The sequence below is a fragment of the Gavialis gangeticus genome, unplaced genomic scaffold (assembly GCF_001723915.1).
Source record: "Gavialis gangeticus isolate Ggan-Ray unplaced genomic scaffold, GavGan_comp1, whole genome shotgun sequence".
NCBI classification, from domain to species: Eukaryota; Metazoa; Chordata; order Crocodylia; family Gavialidae; genus Gavialis; species Gavialis gangeticus.
In genome coordinates this window covers 9203391-9222650 of record NW_017729000.1, presented here as the reverse complement: position 1 = coordinate 9222650, position 19260 = coordinate 9203391, and the positions used below count along the sequence as shown (strand labels likewise).

Here is a 19260-nt window from a genome sequence, read left to right as displayed (position 1 = left end):
GGGCGAGCAGGAGCGGGGGCACAGTGGCAATGCTCCACTGCTGCCACCACACCCCAACAAGAGCCCCGAAGGGGTAGTGGGGAGAATCAGGCCCAGCCCTGAAGTGGTAGGGACGAGGGTGGGGGGAGCAAACCTGTTCATCCCTGCCCCGACCGAATCAAAAGCTGGGGCAGGGCTGAATGCAGGACTCCATCCCTGCCCACCATGATGCCGGGGAGTGCTCCACTGCTTCTACCAGGCCCCAGCAGAAGTCAGCAGGGATGGGGAGGCAGGGGGCATGGTGATGCCACCGCTGGGCCCTGCCAACAGCTGGGAGGGGAGGGGAAGCAGGTGGACATGGGCTTGGCAGATCCAGAGTGCAGGGGTGAAACCCTCTTCTACGCCTTGCCCCCCACCCCATCATTCTTGACGGGCAATTGGCTAGTGTGTGTATATAACTGTTTTTAAGTGCGTAGCTTTGGGCTTGGAAAAAAGGTTTCTCCTTACCTTAAATATGCATTTGTCCAAACTAGAAGCCGTGCTTATTAAGTAGATGGCACAGTCAGGGCTTTGTGAGTAGCACTCCCCAAACTGATTACTAGCTCCTGATGTTTTCAAGGCTTCTAATGCTCAGTTTCACGGGATCTGGTCAGTTTCAGGGCTGCTATTGGAAGTCTGAAGCTGCGCAGAGCTAGTCAGTTTCAGGTTTCATAGTCGCTATCTGTTCTCATTTTCCAGCTGTCTGGTAACAGTCCTGGAACTGACTAGCTCCTGCCATTGTCAAGGCTTCTAATAGCTCTTTGACAACTGATTTCTCTGCATGATTTTTGGAGGCACCTAGATTGAGTTCAGTTATGTTACAAGGTGAAGAGCGGGGTTGAACATTCCTGTCTACTCAAGCCATTTCTGTACTTGGCCAATATACAGATAAGCAATGTATAGTGTAAGCAATAGGGAAAAAATGGGGACTTGCATTGTGTTATGTAGTTAAAGGTATTACATGCTTACCTAGTATACATATAAGTGGAATTCACTGTTGCTGGCTTTAAGCTCCACTGTAAGAGCAAGCACTGCCTAATACCTACATTTGGTCTTTTAGGCACTGATTGCACAGGGCATTTTTTATAACATAGATTTGCTGTCTTCACTTTCTGTTAATACTACCTGTTTACCTTGTCCCTTCATTTTCACTCTGTGTGTAAGAGCCACAAATTTCCCAACATTTGGGCTTACAGATATTTCACTATTCTTAGAATCTCTTTGATTTGAAATGTGCAGCCTTCAGTACAGCTTCAACAAGACTGCAATTGAATTTTATGAAATAAAGTATTTTCCTAGCTTAAGGAATTAAAGGGGCAGAAAAGCATCTTAGGTGTTGATCTGGCTTAATTCCTGCTGGAATGGTAACTTGACTGTACTTTTATTTACTGTGTTGCTTGTAATGCTAGAAAGCTTGGAGCCTCCAGTAGGTATCTTTTTTAATGAAGAGATAAAGAAAAAAATGTCTTTGTGTAACTTGTTTCAGATTGGAAAATCTCAGTTGCGCTGTTGAATAAGTAATAGGATTAGATATTCACAACACTTTTCCATGTTAACAATAACCTACATTTAGAATTAATTCATGCTATAATTACATTTCATATACTTTAAAAACATCCAGCACAGGTTCTGCTTCAGATGCTTTAAATGAACTCTCTTGATTGCTCTGATTAATTCTTTAATTTAGTTCACTGGCCAACTGCTTCCAGCCTATCAATTATAATACCAGCTGATTATCCATACAGGATCTTCATTTTTTCTTAGTAAAGCAATTCCTCTTGAATATGATGAAAATGACATCTATCAACTAGCCAATCACTAGTTCAATCTCACACATGGTTCATTTGCTTTATCCTATTTGGGTTCCTTGATTATGTGTCACTAGTCTCAAAAGAGGGGGGTAATACCAATGGTTTCTCCTTATACTATAATGTTGTATGTAAAGAATCCCAAAAAGCCCCTTATCAATGTGAATCAACTTCTAAAATGAAGCTAAGGATGTTTAGGTTTGCTTAAACTGAACTACCTAAATAGGGGATCCTAGAAAAATGTTGGTTCATTCAAAACATCCCAAATGTAATGAATTTTTTCAGGGAGCTGGAACTGATTTCTTCAGTGTCATTATTAATTGTGTTTTGCAACAAAAAAACAGTTTCCTATAAAAATGAAGGGGCACAAGATAATCTGAGGTGTTGATCTGGCTTAGCTCTTGCTGAAATGATAACTTTACTAGTTTTATTTACTGTGGATAGCTAGCTTTTAAAATGAATGTATAAAGAAAAAAATCTCTTCATGTACCTTTTTGAGATGCCAATGCCCACAACAACCCTCACGTCAGATTACGCTGTTACCTCTGGTTAAGAGTCCCATCATTCAAGGGCCCGAATGCATTGTCACGTGAGCTACACATATTGAGCTCACCTGCACTCCAGCAGGGCTCCGCAGGAGGAGTTTTGCACCACTCTGGATTCAACCTTCAACGTAGAGAAGCTCCACTGACTTCAGAGGAGCTCCCCTAGGTTCCCAGAGGTACAAAAGTACAGAACGACACCTATCTTGTCTAGCTTTACACTGAGATATGTGTCCCAGATATGAATTGCTTCCACACGCCAGAGAATTTAAATGACAGACTTAGTTTCCACGTATCAGATGCCGGATCAGTCTTTGAAAAGTCCTCTGTTATGTTTGTTGTGTGTTTTGCTCGGAGTGGGATATAACTAATGTAATATGGAAACGAGTCTTTATTTGTTGATGTCGGAAATAAAATGCTCGCACCTGTTTCTATGGCAACAGTCAGCTGCTGTGATAAATGAACACGGCTCTTAGTTCTGCAGATTTTAGCTCTTCTATGACAATCCCTGTATAAATCAGCGACTGTGTCATTCACAGTGACTCTTTGCTTCGGTTGTGTAGTGCCTTTGAGGATCTCCATGTGCCTCATAGAGGTGGGTAAGCATAACTGTGCCCACATTAAACATGGGAAGAGCAAGGCACAGCGCGGCTCAAGTCACAAACCGGTCAGTGGTGGTATCAGGAAGACAATATTTCTCTCTCTGCTCCGCTCATCACTGGGCAACACTGGGACCTACCGGCCACAAACTAGCTGAGCTCCAAGGGCAGGGAGTACCCGAAGAATTAATGGCAGTTCATGCATGGCTGCCTTGCTTCCTCCTGAGCATGAAGACCCTCTCATGGTATTTCATTAACCGAGTATGAAACAATCCCGTATAGGTTGTATTCACTGGCTGAATATATTTGACAGCCCAACGCTGTCCTCACTTGGGTGTAAATCCAGAGGAACTTCACTAAGATCATAGAGCTTCGTTCAAATCACATGATCACAATTAGGGACAGAATCCCAATCACCGTGTCTTTCTTCTGGATACGTAGGACTGGCTGACTTTCTGATTGGGAATTACGACAGCTGTAACAGTGCTAACGTTCAGCCTGTCAACACACAAAGCAGTCATGCACACAGGGCTCTTCAGCCTTTGGGATATTAATTTCCAAAGCTCATGACACACAGCTAACAGCATGTAACCAGTTTTCCTGGAAATGGAGTACATATTGTTCTTGCTGAAGTGCATATATATATAAAAATCCTGATAATTCAGTACTTAATTTTTACCAATTGAAAGTGTGTTCAGTATTAACAATGAAGAGTTTTTTGTTTCTGAAATACAACATGATTGCAAATTGAACAATTATAGATTTATTTTGTTCACATATTATCAACAGAGATTTAAGGATATAAAAATTAAGAGAAAAATTATATTTCCGGAGGTATTTTTGCTTCAGTTATGCTTGTTTTTTTCCTTCTGCTTCCATGGCTCACGCTCATATAATTCACTGTTACTTTTAATCAAAGTTACAACAGAGTTCTGTACATCGGAAACCAACTGAATTTATTCTTGGCTTTTTTTCCCCATGATCATACTTTTTTTTCAGGTCAAGTTTTAGCTCACAACTGCTTAATGACAAGTCACAAACCTGTGTGGCGCGTAACTTTTCTGCCCTAAGCCATTGATAATGTTTGTCTGTAACTATCTAAAATGGGAAAAGGTGCATCATTTATGATGATTGTTTTAACGCATTGTTTTCTGAACAAAGTATTGCCTGCTTCTTTTTCTGTAGGCGGTCAGCTAGATGCATTCACATCTATGGAACTCCATAGAATTCCCCTGAATTATGTGGCCTTACCTAGCCTAAATAAGAGCTAAATTTGGCTGTGTGAGCTTACATTTTTCAGCTCAGTCGCCACACTGGGAATGTCTACACATGCATATTAATGTGAAGCAATAAACTGTGCTTCTTATTGCTCCGGAGTTTATTGCTCCAGGCACACTGTTTGCACGTGCACCCAGGACTGCAGCACACTGAGCCGGGTTGGAGCAGCCCCAGCTGGCAGGAGGTTGGAGGGCTGCTCCCCCCTGGCTCAACATGCTGCGGAGGGGTTGACTGGGACACAGTGGTGTTTCAGTGTGGGGCTAGACAGCAGGCAGCCCCCGCACTGTAGCACCTTCGTGCCCCAGCCAGCCAGGGCAGCATCTACACATGCACTGCTGCTCAGCTCAGCTTTCATGTTAAACCAAAATAAACTTCCAGTCCTAAAGGCTCCAGAGAAAACCTTGAAAGCAGAAATGCGAACGACACAAAACCTAGGAGGCACATGAAAACCTCCCGAATGACTATTTTTTAAACATTCTGATGAATCTAAAGTGAATCTCATAATTTTTTACTGCTCAGGATCGGCAATATGGGTGCATCTATATGAGACATTTACTGTACGGTAGACTAATTAGCTGCACAGTAAATATTGTGTGTCTACACGTGTGGCCCAATTAGGCTGGAAAGTAAACTAATTTACTCCGTAGCAGGATAGTACTTGTAAACATGGGCTGCTGTGGAGTAAAAAACTCTGCAGCAGGATAGTACTTGTAGTATTTGTACTTGTAGTATTTACAAGTACTATCCTGCTGCAGAGTTTTTTACTCCACAGCAGCCCATGTTTACAAGTACTATCCTGCTACGGAGTAAATTAGTTTACTTTCCAGCCTAATTGGGCCACACGTGTAGACACACAATATTTACTGTGCAGCTAATTAGTCTACCGTACAGTAAATGTCTCATATAGATGCACCCATATTGCCGATCCTGAGCAGTAAAAAATTATGAGATTCACTTTAGATTCATCAGAATGTTTAAAAAATAGTCATTCGGGAGGTTTTCATGTGCCTCCTAGGTTTTGTGTCATTAGCATTTCTGCTTTCAAGGTTTTCTCTGGAGCCTTTAGGACTGGAAGTTTATTTTGGTTTAACATGAAAGCCGAGCTTTTGCTGTAAGGACATGCCTCCAGGAGCTGAAGATTTATGTGAAACATCCAATATCACAAGATTCAGGATCAAATCACTGGAGTGGACATAGCTGCCAGCTATGTACTATCTGATTTGGGGACCATTTTCTTGGCCATGCGGTTCTTCTGCATTCACCCAGTCCAAGCTACCCATAGTAACCATTCTAGCAGCGTTTGGACCCAAAGTGATGTCTCTCTGCCTTCCCACAATTAGTTTTATAACCAGCATGTCTATGTTAAAAATTCAGTCTGAAAGTACAACGTATCTGCACCCAGAACGGTTGCACCTGGAGCAGAGTAGAAGCAGAAGTAGCTGGAATCAGCAAGTCCATAGCCGGGCCCTTTAAGATATTGCCGTGGAAAAAGGCAGATAGAACATGGCTGGGAGGAGGAGAAGAACAATTTGGGAAGGAGAGGGATGCAGCCTGACTCAGGCATAGATCTGTTTGGAAAGAGAGCATACGGCTGAGGTTGGACCTTCGGCATTCTCCAGATCCATGACCTTCCCTTTACTACAAATTATGCCCAAAGGCAGCTTCTAGTGTGTGAGTGGGCAGATGTTTGCGTGTGTTTTTATAAGCCACCAGCCACGGGACTTCATAATCTGAAGTTGTAGTTCTGTCGCTCTCTGCATTTTATGGCCTGTGGTGCTTACATCGCAGGCAGCTTGAAGCCGTATCAAAGAGAGAGTCCCTGGGACGCTGAGCACAAGACCATAACACCTGGACCCACATGCCTATGCCAAAAGCATATAGAAAACGGGGAGCTCAGGCACACAGCTGTCTGTACCCTCAGAACTTGCTCATGCCAGTGATCAAGTGGAAAATCAGACCAGCGTCCTTATGTCTAACCAGTGTTTTAAGCCCAGTCTGGCCTTGATCTTTCCGGGACATGTGGCAACGCTGCCACAGACAGCCACATCCAAGCACAGATTAACACACAGAGAAAGCAATTGAAACTTATGGGAGCACTGCGGTATTGATGCCAGGTTACACTTTACTGGACTAATAAGAGTGCTGTGTGCTTGCATCTGTTGGTTGCTTGCAGGCATGATCATGAAAGGCACACCTGTTTTTAGCTGGAAAACAAAGCAATCATGCAGCGGTTTTTAATGGCTTTTCCTCTTCCTTTGCACACTTGCTTTATCAAGATAAATTTTAAAGCTATAAGCATAATATTTATATCCTGTCCCCAGGTAAATCTAGGATTCAAATCTTACTCCGTGTAAGTAAATATGCTAGGCTGTTGATCCTAAATCTCTCTCATCCTAAAATACAGGTATCCAGTACTCTGACTCAATTTCCAATAATCCCTTTTCTTTTATGATTTTATTTCCTATAGTAGGATTTGATCCAGTTTAAGTTTAAATTGCTTTCTGATGGCAAAACTTGCTGTACCTATAGTTTCCTATGACACTTGCTGTGGCAGGAGGTGTGGGAGCAGGGGTGAAGACAGTTCTTTAGTTTTACTTTACTTTACTTTTACTTGATTCTGTGATTTGTAGGCTGTTCTAAAACAAGTGAAGGTGCTCAGGGCCTTGCAGAACCAGGCCTTGAGTTTTTGCTGGTTAAATCGATTCAGGGAACAATGAAGGTGGGGCATTACAGCAGCCTTAGTCCAGGGAAGTGCATGGCGTTCAGATAAGTTCCCTCAGAGCTGAGAGTGCTTTGTATTTCACGGAGACTATCTGCACTTTGCAAGTATACTAAAAGCATGCAGGTTGGGAGGGGGGGGTTTATAAATCTCAATGGTAATGTATTTCGAGCAAATAAAAATACTTATATTCATGTGATAATATTCAGCGAAGTATATCCACCATCAGCAGGCTTCTTACTGACATCCAGTCCTATCTTTCCTCTCCCCTCTCTACCTATTATAACTAACTGCATTGCATTTCTACACATTTGTCAACCCAACTTTTATTATTCAGGTTCTTATCATGTTAGTTGGGAAGCAAATCAGCACAGTCCTTTACAATATCTTTAGCTTGGCTGGCCCTCAGCAATGTCAAAAGAAATTGTAGGTTGGTTATGAGAAATGATTTTTGAAAGTGCCTCTATAAATGAAAATAGATGTTTCTTTCCATGATACTGATATCTTCAACTGCTCAAATGTTACAGTTTCTCCAAAACAAAAACCAATGCAGCGACTGAATAAATGCTGACAGCTTGAGTTGTTGCTGTTTTCTTGCATTGTGAAGTTCATTTACTGAAAATAATTCACATACATGCTTGAAGCATTCAGGCCTGTGGTAATTAATTTTTAGCTGAATTGATTCCCGTATGCAAATTGCTATGCATAATTATGTGAAAAGAGAGAGAGAGAGAGGGAAAGAGAGAATGTGAGTTAAATATCTGAGTGTGTTAATCGAAGACATACTCTCATCTAGATTTGGGGGAGGGGTAGCTGCAATCTTCTCTCTAACGAAGCAGAATGATTTATGCAGAGATTTGCAGGAGCGGAATAAAACCCATTAGTAATTACTTGCAAGCGATACTTTTGCTTTTTCTTAATCTGTTCTTTTAAATAGTATTTTGTAAAAACAAGAGTATTAACAATATTACAATATGAGAGCAACGATTCCACCCAGCCGCAGTAAGCAAAAGCAGTTCTTATCAAGTCATTGCTGTGACTTACTGAACTACTTTAAAATCAAGTAGACCAGAAAAAGAAGCTTCCCCTGTAACGGGAATCTATTGACTCATAGACTCATTCTGGTATCATAAAGTTTCCTGATTTTTGGAGCTTTAATGCTGTATGCACTCAGTACACACATCTGTTATATATTATTTCGCACGCTTTGGAACTTATCATGTTGTGAAGAAGAAAAGATCAGAACACAGCTGACTATAGTTGTCCACATGCTCTGCTAAGGAAGGTCCATTTCTTACCATATACTAATACTCTATTGGAGACCAGGCTGTTCCTGCTTTAACGAATCAATAGTCAAGGTAAACCCTACTGGCAAGATTACCTCCACCAGCTGCCATACGTTGAAACTAGAACTTGTCTGGCTATAGTAAAACTTTTAACATGGGCTATCCAAGGTGTACCTCGCTGGTGCCTTGCCTCAGTGAGAACAAAGACAAAGAGTAGCGATAATTTGTTTCTTAATGAGTGCTGGGCCTATGAATTCAGTGCGGTATGGATTCTAAGTGTGTGTAGACAAAACAGGGGCCCTAAATTGAAGTGGTGGGTTTTAAAAAACACCGCTTCAGTTTAGGCCTGATTAAACCCCTGTGTTGTGCACACACCCCGCTGATTTACCTGCCTCTCCAATGGGGAGGAGATGGCGAGCTGCCGGCAGGTGGAGCAGTCCCAGGACTGCAGGGGGGGCTGGTGCTTCCCTCTGCGGCAGCGGTTCTCCCACCACCCCAGGCAGCACCTACCCACAAGCACCTGGCTCAGGCAGTCCCGGGAGGCACCACATCCACGGAGGGAGGCACTGGGCCCCCGTGCAGCTCAGGCAGGCAGACTCCAGGGATGGAAAAAAAATAGATCTAGCTCTCTGCTTTTCTTGGGTGGAGTCTGCCTTCCTGGGCCGCTGCTAGGTTGCCTGCAGGGCTTCCTACGGAGCCTGGTGCTTCGCTCCGTGTCTGTAGGGGCAGCAAATTAAAACTCCTTGAAGGAGTTTTAGTTTGCTGCGCCCCAAATCACTTAACGCGCATTACGCCGTCAAATTTCCTGCAGAGGCTAGAACTAATGCGCAGGACGCCGCCAAGATGTGCAAACACCGACACCATTAAAGCGGTGCAAAAGCATTAAGCCCGCTTTCAAGTGTCGTGCACACACGCCTCTTGTTTTATCTACACGCGGCCTAAGGCTACCCGCTTCATGTTGTCTTGCTGCCCATGGAAGTATCCAATGCCTCTTCACGTCAGTACTGAGCTGCTTAATTCCTGCTTTCTCTGGCCACTTGCTAGGCTGCTGAGCTATGAGTGACAGTCAGGGAATAACCTGAGTGCTTGCCCCCTGGGTCTGAATTTCAGCCTCAGCCACTGTTACACCTCCATGCTAGGCAGGGAGCACTCTAGCATAATGAATAGGAACTTTCCATCTACCCCAGGTTTTCCACAAGCTCTAGAGCTGCAGGGGGCTTCTCACTTCATCCTAATTGCTCGCTTGTACAAGCAGGGGTTGTGGTTTTCTCCAAATTTGTAGAGCCCCTGTATCTTGGTAGGGCACTGCTAGAAACCAATAGCATGTAATCTCATAAAATGCTTATCTACATTTCAGTGCGTCATCTAATCTAGATGCAGTGTTTTATTATCATTCTCCATGATACCAAACTCACTAGAATGCGTGCATTGTAGACAGCAGGTCCCATTTTCTAGTTCATATTACCTTTCTCAACAGATGTTCTTGTTTTCTCTTCTACCGAGAACAGCTCCAAGGGGATTGTGTGAAGCAACTGCTTTTGACATTTCATTATCCAAAAGTCTTTTTGTTTTGAGGTGATCATAGTACTTATTGCAGGGCAATTTTGAAAATGATTTAAAAAAAAAAAAGTTTGCATACTGCCATTTTTTCTTTGATTGCATGGCTTATTTTTATATCAGCCTTACTAAATAGGCCTGGGGTTGGAATTTCTCCATTTCCCAAATGAATGGTCCTAAAAAACAAAGTCAAGCCCATAAATCTTTTTATGGATGAGTTGTACAATTTTGGCAGGATTTCACATCCATTGCTGCAATTCTTTGAGGGTATATATTTGTTATCCCCCTTCCAAACTCAAATGTGTGAAAAATAAATTTGCTCTATTGTGATTAACACATGACCCACAGCTACAATATGGTCTTATATTACAACCCTCTGTATGTATATCCATGGTCTGAACTCCAAAGTTTCCTCGCAGTCATAAGTCTTCCTTTATGGTAACAATATATAACAACATAAAATGTAATAGAAAAGTATCTCACTCTTGTCCAACATTGATTTATAATGGTAACTCGCAGCCATTTGTGATGGGGAACGGGCAGGGGAGAGAAGTATTTGTATTATTCATAACAAAATGTTCTCTTCTCTGGATAGCAGAGAGGAGGTATTTGTAATACTTTCCTTATCAATGCCATGTAGAAAAAAGATACTAATGTAGTTAAACTATTAGGAGGCAGTTAATGCCCTGATGCAATCACTAGTGTTTATTTCCCAGTTATTTTGGTAGCTCTAAGAGGGAACCACAGAGAATTTATAGATTTAATAAGGTACTGAGGTTGGTATGAATAATAAAGTTTGGGTGAAGAATGGAGTCTCATGTGCACTGCTGTGCATGTGTACTTTGCCCCTTAATGACTATGCCTGGAATTCTGGTTCCACGCTCACAGCTGGAATAAATTGGCTTTGGTTCAGGCATGGAAAAAGCACCCTAGGATGAAAGCCTTGCACCCCGGCAGTTTCTGTGCTGCAGATACTTCGAGTCATTGGGCACAAAGTTAAATATCCCAAAGTTTCACGAAAGGAAAAAAGGAAATCTGAACATTTTTACTTTGGGACAACTGAGATGGAATTGTTCACTTCGTTATGGCCTCCTGGTCCTGCTGGACTCCCCAGGTAGCCAGCTGCCCCGGGGGAGTCAAGCCACATGGGAGAGCTGCTGGCAGGAAAACAGAGAGCCCAGTTGGCAGGAGTCCATTTAAGGAGATAAGCCTTGCATTGAAACATTCAGCGGATTCTGTAGCATCCCATGAAATGTTTCAGTCCTGATGTGTCGGCATTTTCCAACTGACATATGTGCCAGCATAAGGTTTTCAGCCAAGTCTAATCCACCATCTGCAGAAGACTCTGAAGTCTCCCATCCATTAACCGTCCCATAAATGCTGGCCTCAAGAGTGGTATTGTGTGCTCAGAGTCCAAAAGGAATACGGGTAGAAAAGTGAATGTCTTGATCCCAGTCTGTATATTAAGAGGACGGTTGTAGTTTTCTTTTAAAGGTAGTGGATTTTTAATGAAGCTGAACTCAGCAATAGGACAAGGTCATCATAAAAAAAAAATCTTCTTGTTTTCCTGTCCTCTTTCCCTTACCTTCATTTATTTATTTGTATTTTTAGCTCTTCATTTCATAGCCTTGACACTCATTGCTTTAGGACACAACGCTGTAATGAGAAGTACAGTTTTTATGTTTCATTGTATTCTCAAGGGGCTTCTGCAGATGATGAGCATCTGCTCTTAGTCATGTAGAAACCTGATTAACAAAGCATGATCTTTGATTAGCACATTTCAGAAATTATTGCTTATCTTGGGTTCTGTCTTTAGGGCCTGCCTTGTTTAATACTAGCATAGCATCCCCAACTCTCTTACTGCATGAAGGACCTTCTCAGACTATGCATCATGTCTGTGGCCTCTTATTTCAGACATAGAGTCCACATTCTGCATTCCCAGCAAAATTGTCAAAAAATCAGTCCAACACATTTGGTTTCAGTACTAGTTCTAGTACATTTTAACAAGACCTTCTAGAATTTTTTCCATTGAAGGATTTCCAGGTACTTTTGAAGCATTCATGAATTAAGGCTCACAACACCTCTATGAAGTACTGCAAATATTATTATTAATCATTCATATTTTAAAGATGAGAAGTCTAGAGAAGTTGTGAGCCTTGGGTGTGAAATGGAAGCCAGCTTGGAGATGGCCAAGATTTAATTCCACATCTTCTCTATTCTTGTATCTCAACCAAACAACCATTCAGATAATTTCCAATTTTTCCATGTGTACTCGGTGCCATACCTGTACCATGTAATGCGGTATGTTACATTCAGTTTTGATCAAGGGGTGGCATGGATGGAATGAACTGATCAGTGGTCCCATTCCAGTCCCAAATCCAACTTGACTGAACATGTAAGTAATAGCACTACTCAATCAGTCTGCAAAGGCATTCTTATGCCTTCCTAATGATGCACAATGACTCAACTGATCAGGCATCCTCATGGCACTGGGGGTCACCTTGTTGACTGGTGGTCTCCTCTACCTTAATGACACCTCCCCAAACTGGAGTTTTTTCTTTAGACTTTTATATCCTACTACAGCCCTCTTCTGTATATTCCACATATGGTCCTGCTAGAAATCCTCACCAGTTACCTTTCACAGCATCAATCTGTCACCTCCAACCTGTTTCTTTCTGAACTTACTTCTGCCCTACTAAGTTATCCTTGGATTTGTTTTGCAAATGGAGCCAATCTGGTCTTGGTATACTTCTTTATTCTGTCTTGTTTTCCAACAGTCTACAACAACCAACATTGTTTTGCCTGCCACAGTCATTTACTTTAACTTTGTGCCTAAGCTGGCTCTGTGCATATTTTGCTTGCGGTTTTACTCATGGAGAGCAAAAAGAGATGACATCAGCCATTCCAAGGCTTTCAGGCATATAAATTATCAACAGTCCAGGTATAAGATGAGACTCTATTCTTCTTAACACCAAGTGGGGTGCATTCACCTGTGGAGGGATGATGTGTGGCAATTGCCCGTTGCCAGTTATGCCAAGTCAGCTTCTCAGGCCTACAGAATACTTGTGAATTTTGGCGCAGAATATTTCATCATTTTGTTTAATTCACATTAAAACAGATGTTTTGTGTTTTGCAGCTAGCTTATCCTGGGCCTTAGGCCTCACATGCAGTGCTAAGTGTATCTTGGAAAGCCAAGTAGTTGGGCTAGAATTCTTCAATTAAAAAAAGGACTTTTAAAAGAAGGCACATTTGTTACCTCATTCTCCATAATGACCCAAACTGTGCTCCCCTTATTCATGCCAAACCACAACTGATTACTATGGAGAAGTGGAGCTGAATTTTCCCCCAAATGCCAAGCTTATATCTTTCTTAAATTGGGTTGAATTTAGTCCTACTTGCAGGACTTTAAAGGGAATTTGGCAAAGTTTTCTTCACAGAAGTTGCTTTCTGGTGCATGTGTCCATATACAGATCTGATTTACACTGGCAAAATCCAGTCTTTCTGTCACCTGAATAAACCCATCTCCCCAAAACATGCAGGTCTTCAGCCAACATACGGCCTCCAACACAATGCCAGTGAGAATGCGCTCCAGCAACATAACAATCTTGGCAACCATAAGCCCTCAGCTCATATACAAGGTGCTCATTGTCTTCTGTTGATACAACCCCTTGCAATGAGGACATGTGGCACCAGCAGCAACATCCAAGCGTGTATGTGTTCCAGCAACACGGTGATGCTTGCCTTTATTCAGAAAGGCGAGAACCAGGAAACAAAAACAGAAATCCCAGCGAGATTTTTCCTTTTGACCTAGCTAGACTGGCATTGGCATGACCATCAAACCTTGTGTATTTATTTGACTAAGTGTCGTTGGATGTTGATATTTGCTATCAATAGTGCAGAAAACTTATGTCCTTTCCCCCTCATTTTACCTTTTCCGTCAATGTAATTGCGTTAGAAGCAAAAGCTTTTAATGCTTTTGTTTTGTTTTTAAGAATTCCAGCATCTTGCACTAAAGGCATTCCACTAAATACATATGTACTATTGTGCTCAATTGCCCATCACAAATCTGTAATGTGTGTTAATATGGTGAGAGCTTGTAGCTCTGACTACTTAAACCAAAGTAGAACAGCTGCAGCACTTTAACTCTGCAGGAGAGCAAAGGAACCCTCTAGTTGTTAGAAATACGTTCTCGTCTATGTGGAAAATGTCAGGGGTAATTGAGTTGGAACTTAAAAATAACTTAGCTTTTTCCCTTTTTTTCTTTCTTTTTTTTTTCCCTTAAGTAATGCCATTTTAGGGAATTCCCTGGGCATTTACCAAGAATGGGGAAAGCGATCTGGATAATGAAATGCACAAACAGAGTTTGAAAATGAAAACACAAATGCTTCAGTTAAGTAGTGAGGGAGGGAAGAAGCAGGAATCGGGGGGGTCTTCTGGAGGAAGCCAATGGGGACCTTGGGATGAAATGGAAGTGTGCCTAAGATCAATATAAAATTGTTTAGCTGTGTGCAGAGGCAATCTTGCTGGTCTGTTGGGTGTGACCCAAAGTCCAGGTCTGGACAGTGTCGGCCGTGTGCTAGAGGAAGTCCCTTTGGTGCCTCCAGAGATCGCTTATTAGCATACTTCCACAAAACTGAAGGGGAGCTGGAGGTGATTTCCCTCCCTCTGACAGTCGTAGGCCATGTGTAGATGAAACAAGGGGCGTGTGTGCAAATCACTTTAAAGCAGGCTAAACGTGTTTACACCACTTTAATGGTGTTGGTGTTTGCACACCTTGGTGGTGTATGGCACATAAATTCCACTCACTGTAGCAAATTCGGCAGCATAATGCGCCTTAAATGATTTGGGGTGGAGCAAACTAAAACTTCTCTAAGGAGCTTGCTGCCTCTGCAGCCGCCGAGCGAAGCACCGGGCTCTGTACAGTGCAGGGGCTCTGCAGGAAGCCCTGCAGGCAGCCTCTCAGCAGCCTGGGAAGGCAGCTCCACCCAAGAGAGGGGGAAAAAAAAGCGGTGAGCCTGAACTCCCCAACACCCTTCCCCAGGGCCTGCCTGAACTGCACGGGGGCCTGGTGCTTCCCTCTGTAGCTGCGGTGCCCCCCCAGAACCGCCCGAGCTGGGTGCCTGTGGGCAGGTGCCACCTGGGGGGGGCCCACCACTGCCATGGAGGGAAACACCAGCCCCACTGCAACCCAGGGACCGCTCTGCCAGCCAGCAGCTCGCCCTCCCCCCTCCACCGCCACAGAGGCAGGTAAGTGGGTGTGTACATGACACGAGGGTTTAAAGGGCCCTAAGTTGAAACGGTGTTTTTAAAAACCCACCGCTTCAATTTAGGGCCCCCGTTTCATCTATGCACGCCAATACACCCCCTCACTGGAGAGGGCTAATTCATCCTTTCCAGACATGGCTTATTCCTGAGCCTCATAAGCCTGCTTTGGAAGAACCCTTTCGAATGGTGTCTTGACTCCACCAATGTATTTTAAAAAGGCATCTCTTTAGAGGATGCTCCTAAGACCTGCACACACACGCACGCACGCAGGACACGCACAGTTTGTTACAGCAAAAAAGGGTAAACGCTTTCTGGTAAAGTTCAGTATAATATAGATGTCTTGCCTGTTTCCTTGACTGGAATTATGGCAAGGCATTTTGTATGTAAATCAGAAAACAAATTAATAGGTCACCCCTCCTTGCTGCATTTGCACCTCACCCCTGGGACAAATGGTCTATCAAAGACAATTTTTGGTTTTTTTAGGAGTCTCTTGTTAAACCATTGGCCGCTCAGCCATTCATAGTCTCGGAAGATCCTTTTCAGATGAGCAGGGGTTTTAATCCTTGCATCTTGGCCCCATGCCAGCTTTGGTAATTACTTTCTGTTGACAATCCCTAAAACCCCCCTGTGTTTTCATTAGGGCCTCTACCATCCATTTCTTCAAGTCCTCCACTATTTTGTGGCATGGCTGTGCACCATCAAACAGTGGTGGGATTTCAGCCAGATGTGACCATATTTACATGCTGTATGAAGTAAGTCTTGTGTTTCTAGTGAAGTTTTTTGTTTCCTTTGTGAGGCAGGGTGCTGTATACATGTACAATGGTTTTATTATTATGACTGCCCTTCTGCTTCTGCATTTTTGCATCAGGCTGACATTTGACTGAATTCATCTAATGAGGTTTTTAAGCCTTTAGATTTACATTTCTAAAAAAGTGTGTTGGGGGGGAGGTTTCTTCTACATAATACTATATTCACCATTATCTATTAGTTTCAGCTCAGAAGTGGTTACATAGCTTCCAGCGTAACTATAATCACTAAATAGCTTTTAAAATTGTATTTAACCTTTTCTTTTTTTCTTTTACTGGGTGTATTTTACGCTATCCCAAACTTCCAGCTGAGATAACCCGTATAAGTTGCAGTAATATCCCTCTCCTATCTACCTTGTTGTCTTATGGTATAGATGGAATTTATCAAGTCCAATAAAACAGCAGCTTCTGAAAAGGCAAGTGATAAGGGTAGATGCTGTACTCGATATAGGACCTGATTCTGTTAACTGTGGTATAATGAAGAGCCATGCACAATGTGACTCTAACACAGTGTGAGCTCTCCATCTTTAATAATCAGGTTATACACCTTAAATGACAAAACCTTTAACCATTAAGCCTTCCGTATGCACCCCAATTCTATATGTAGCTTGCTAACAACAACAGCCTACACTGCACCATGTAGAGACATATATTTAAATGGTGTGGGGGCATGAATTCCTACTAGTTGCATATCCTTTATTTTGAATTAACGAGCAGGCAAAGCACTTCACTTTCATTTCTAACTCTCCTATTTTCAATTTTGTCTTTAATAGCTCTTGATCCATCCAAAGATCCATGTCTGAAGGTGAAGTGCAGCCCACATAAAGTGTGCGTCACTCACGACTACGAAACTGCTATTTGTGTAAGCCGCAAGCAGCTGGTACACAGGTAAGGGCGTGCTGCCAGTTGCATTCCATTAAGTCTCTGCAGTTTCATGAGCTACAATAAAATGAGGACAACCAACCCTAATGAACTTGAAACTTAACATTTAAAAAAAGTCTCCGGACATGTTTTTCATACTTAAATGGCATTTCCTTCCATGGCCAAAAAATATCTATTGCTATTTATAATCATCAAGGCCAGCGAGGGTTTGGAATTAGTCCAGAAAGATCAGCTGGAACATGGGGCCCCCTAAGGAGAAGTGCACTGTACAACATCCATCCTACCAACCCTGCGAAGGGGTTGTTCAGACAACAGTAACTATGGCACTCCGTGAAATATGAAGATAGTCTCAATGCACTTCCATGATAAAATACGTTACCTTATTTACTGGCATAAACCTTTTTTCCAAAAGTTAAGCATCCTAAATTGGGCTGTATGTTTTAAGTGAGGAAGCTGATTTCCATGCTGGAATGGAGGAATGGGAACGTTGCCGTGGCTGCTGGAGGCTATGCCGCCTTACTAAGCGGAGGGATGCAATTGGGTTCTGAGTATCATTCCCCCTTTTCTTCCAGCTCTGAATCTCAGGCTTTAACGCTGTCACACCTGCTGCTGAAAACTGCTGCTAGTTCAGCAGCAGCTGTGGCAGCATTAAAGCCTGAGCTTTGGAGGTAGAAGAACAGCACAAGTGATATATGCACCTGGTGCCTTCAGCTCAGGTGACTGAATCTCTCCAGCTCCCCTGGAAAACATCACCCAAAAGAACCATTTGGAAATGAAAGATTGAAACTGAAAGATGTTCAGAAAAACCAAATGGAGTCAACAAAGTCTTAAGCATCAGGGAAAGGACTTCAAAAATCAATGTGAACTTACTGGAAACTTTAAAGTAGGACAAACATGTGACACTGTTGGAGTCCTTGGGAGGCTGCTGACGGCCCCAGTCTGATCCTGCTGCCTCTGAGCTGAGAGATTTCCATGTAAAACTCACTTGTCATAATCAAAACTTCATTCCTGAGGATTTTTCCTACAGAGAAATGGGATTAAACTGGCATGGTGAGAAAGCATAAACCGATGATGGGTGTCCCTGAATTAATCTGGAGCAGCACCATGTCTAAGCTTTTAATAAGCAACTTAACTCACCCAAGTAATCCTTTTGAAATCAATAGAGCTACTCACATGTACATTCACACAAATAGGTCCTGAACTTCTGGGATCAATTTTGCAATCATTAACTTTCATAGGTTAGAAAAAAAAAATCCTTCTTTGAGGGGAGAGCCTCATCCAGTTGAATTCAGGTGACAGCTCGTGACTTGGATCACATTTTTTTTCTGAAATATATTCTGCCATATGGCAGAAAGTTATTTTTTTTAAAGCATTTTTACACTACAGCTTTCAGCATAAAATGAACTAGAGAGTGATGTTGAGTGTATGGTTACATGAAGTACTTAATAGTACCATGATGCTTTGCAGGTTATGTAGTTTCTCTTTCCCATTCAGAAAGAACTGATCTATCATAACGTGTATAAATGTTGCGCGTACTAAGGCAAATACTCTTGGGACTGTTTCCACATCCAGTATATTAAAAGCAATCAAACTACTTGACCAAAGTAGAGCAGAAGTAATGGCAGCTAATGCAGTCTCTCTAGGACTCTTGCACTGCCTGCAGCTGTTTCACGTAGACTTTGGGCAACACCATGACAGAAAAAAAGAAAAACTTACTTTGAAAAGTCTCCAGCCATTTTCCAGCCAGCTTTGGAGTGCTTTGAAAATTACTCTTCATGCAAGATACTAGTGCATATCTCTCCAAAGGACTTTTACTCTCAAAGTCTCTAGCTAGCTAATTGCCTCAGAGGGTGGATATACCAATACAGAAAGTTGCCAGCCCAAATTCTCTGTCAACTAGAATTGATGGTGTTGTTTCAATAGAGAATTTGGTGCTCATTTTGCAAGGATGTGTTCGTTCTTCAGTGCCCGGCCTGAATCCTGTTTGTCTGACTCCACTCTCAGTTATATCAGGAGTAACCCCACTGCACTCTATCAAGTTACACTGGTCTTTCCTTGGGGTAACCAAGATCAGAGCCAGGTCCTGCAGATCTGTATATGTAAAGTCAGAAGCATCAAATAACACAGCACCGCAGTGATTGCATTGCACACCCCTTTGTGTGTGTTTGCATGCACTCAAAAGGATTTTCCGTTTCGTGCATCATTATCAACTTGCTGCAGCGGCTTTACAAAGCATGTAAGCTCAGCAAAAAGAAAACATTCAAACAACAGAGCAACATCAAATGTCGCTGCTGAGGCTCCCAAATAGACCTACACTGATTTGCAGCAGCTGATTAACTGGCCTGTTGAGTAGTTACGGCCCAATGAAAGCATGCGTATTCCATGAATAATGTAGCCAATTTTCAAACCACCAACAGCAGCACAAGACGTGGCTGTTTTATTTTCTTTGTGCTGAGGTGCGCACTTTGTAAGCTGGGGCAGGAACATGACAATAGCAGAT

At 42.5% G+C, this 19260-nt stretch overlaps 1 protein-coding gene across 2 annotated transcripts in view; it reads left to right on the top strand.

Moving 5' to 3' along the window:
- SPOCK1 (SPARC/osteonectin, cwcv and kazal like domains proteoglycan 1) overlaps window positions 1-19260 on the top strand; it is a 694220-nt gene that overhangs the window by 408312 nt on the left and 266648 nt on the right. For both annotated transcript variants that reach the window (XM_019506237.1, XM_019506238.1), the window contains one exon: window positions 16652-16766. In XM_019506237.1, the coding sequence (XP_019361782.1) occupies window positions 16652-16766 (115 nt within the window). The remainder of the gene's footprint in view (window positions 1-16651; window positions 16767-19260) is intronic.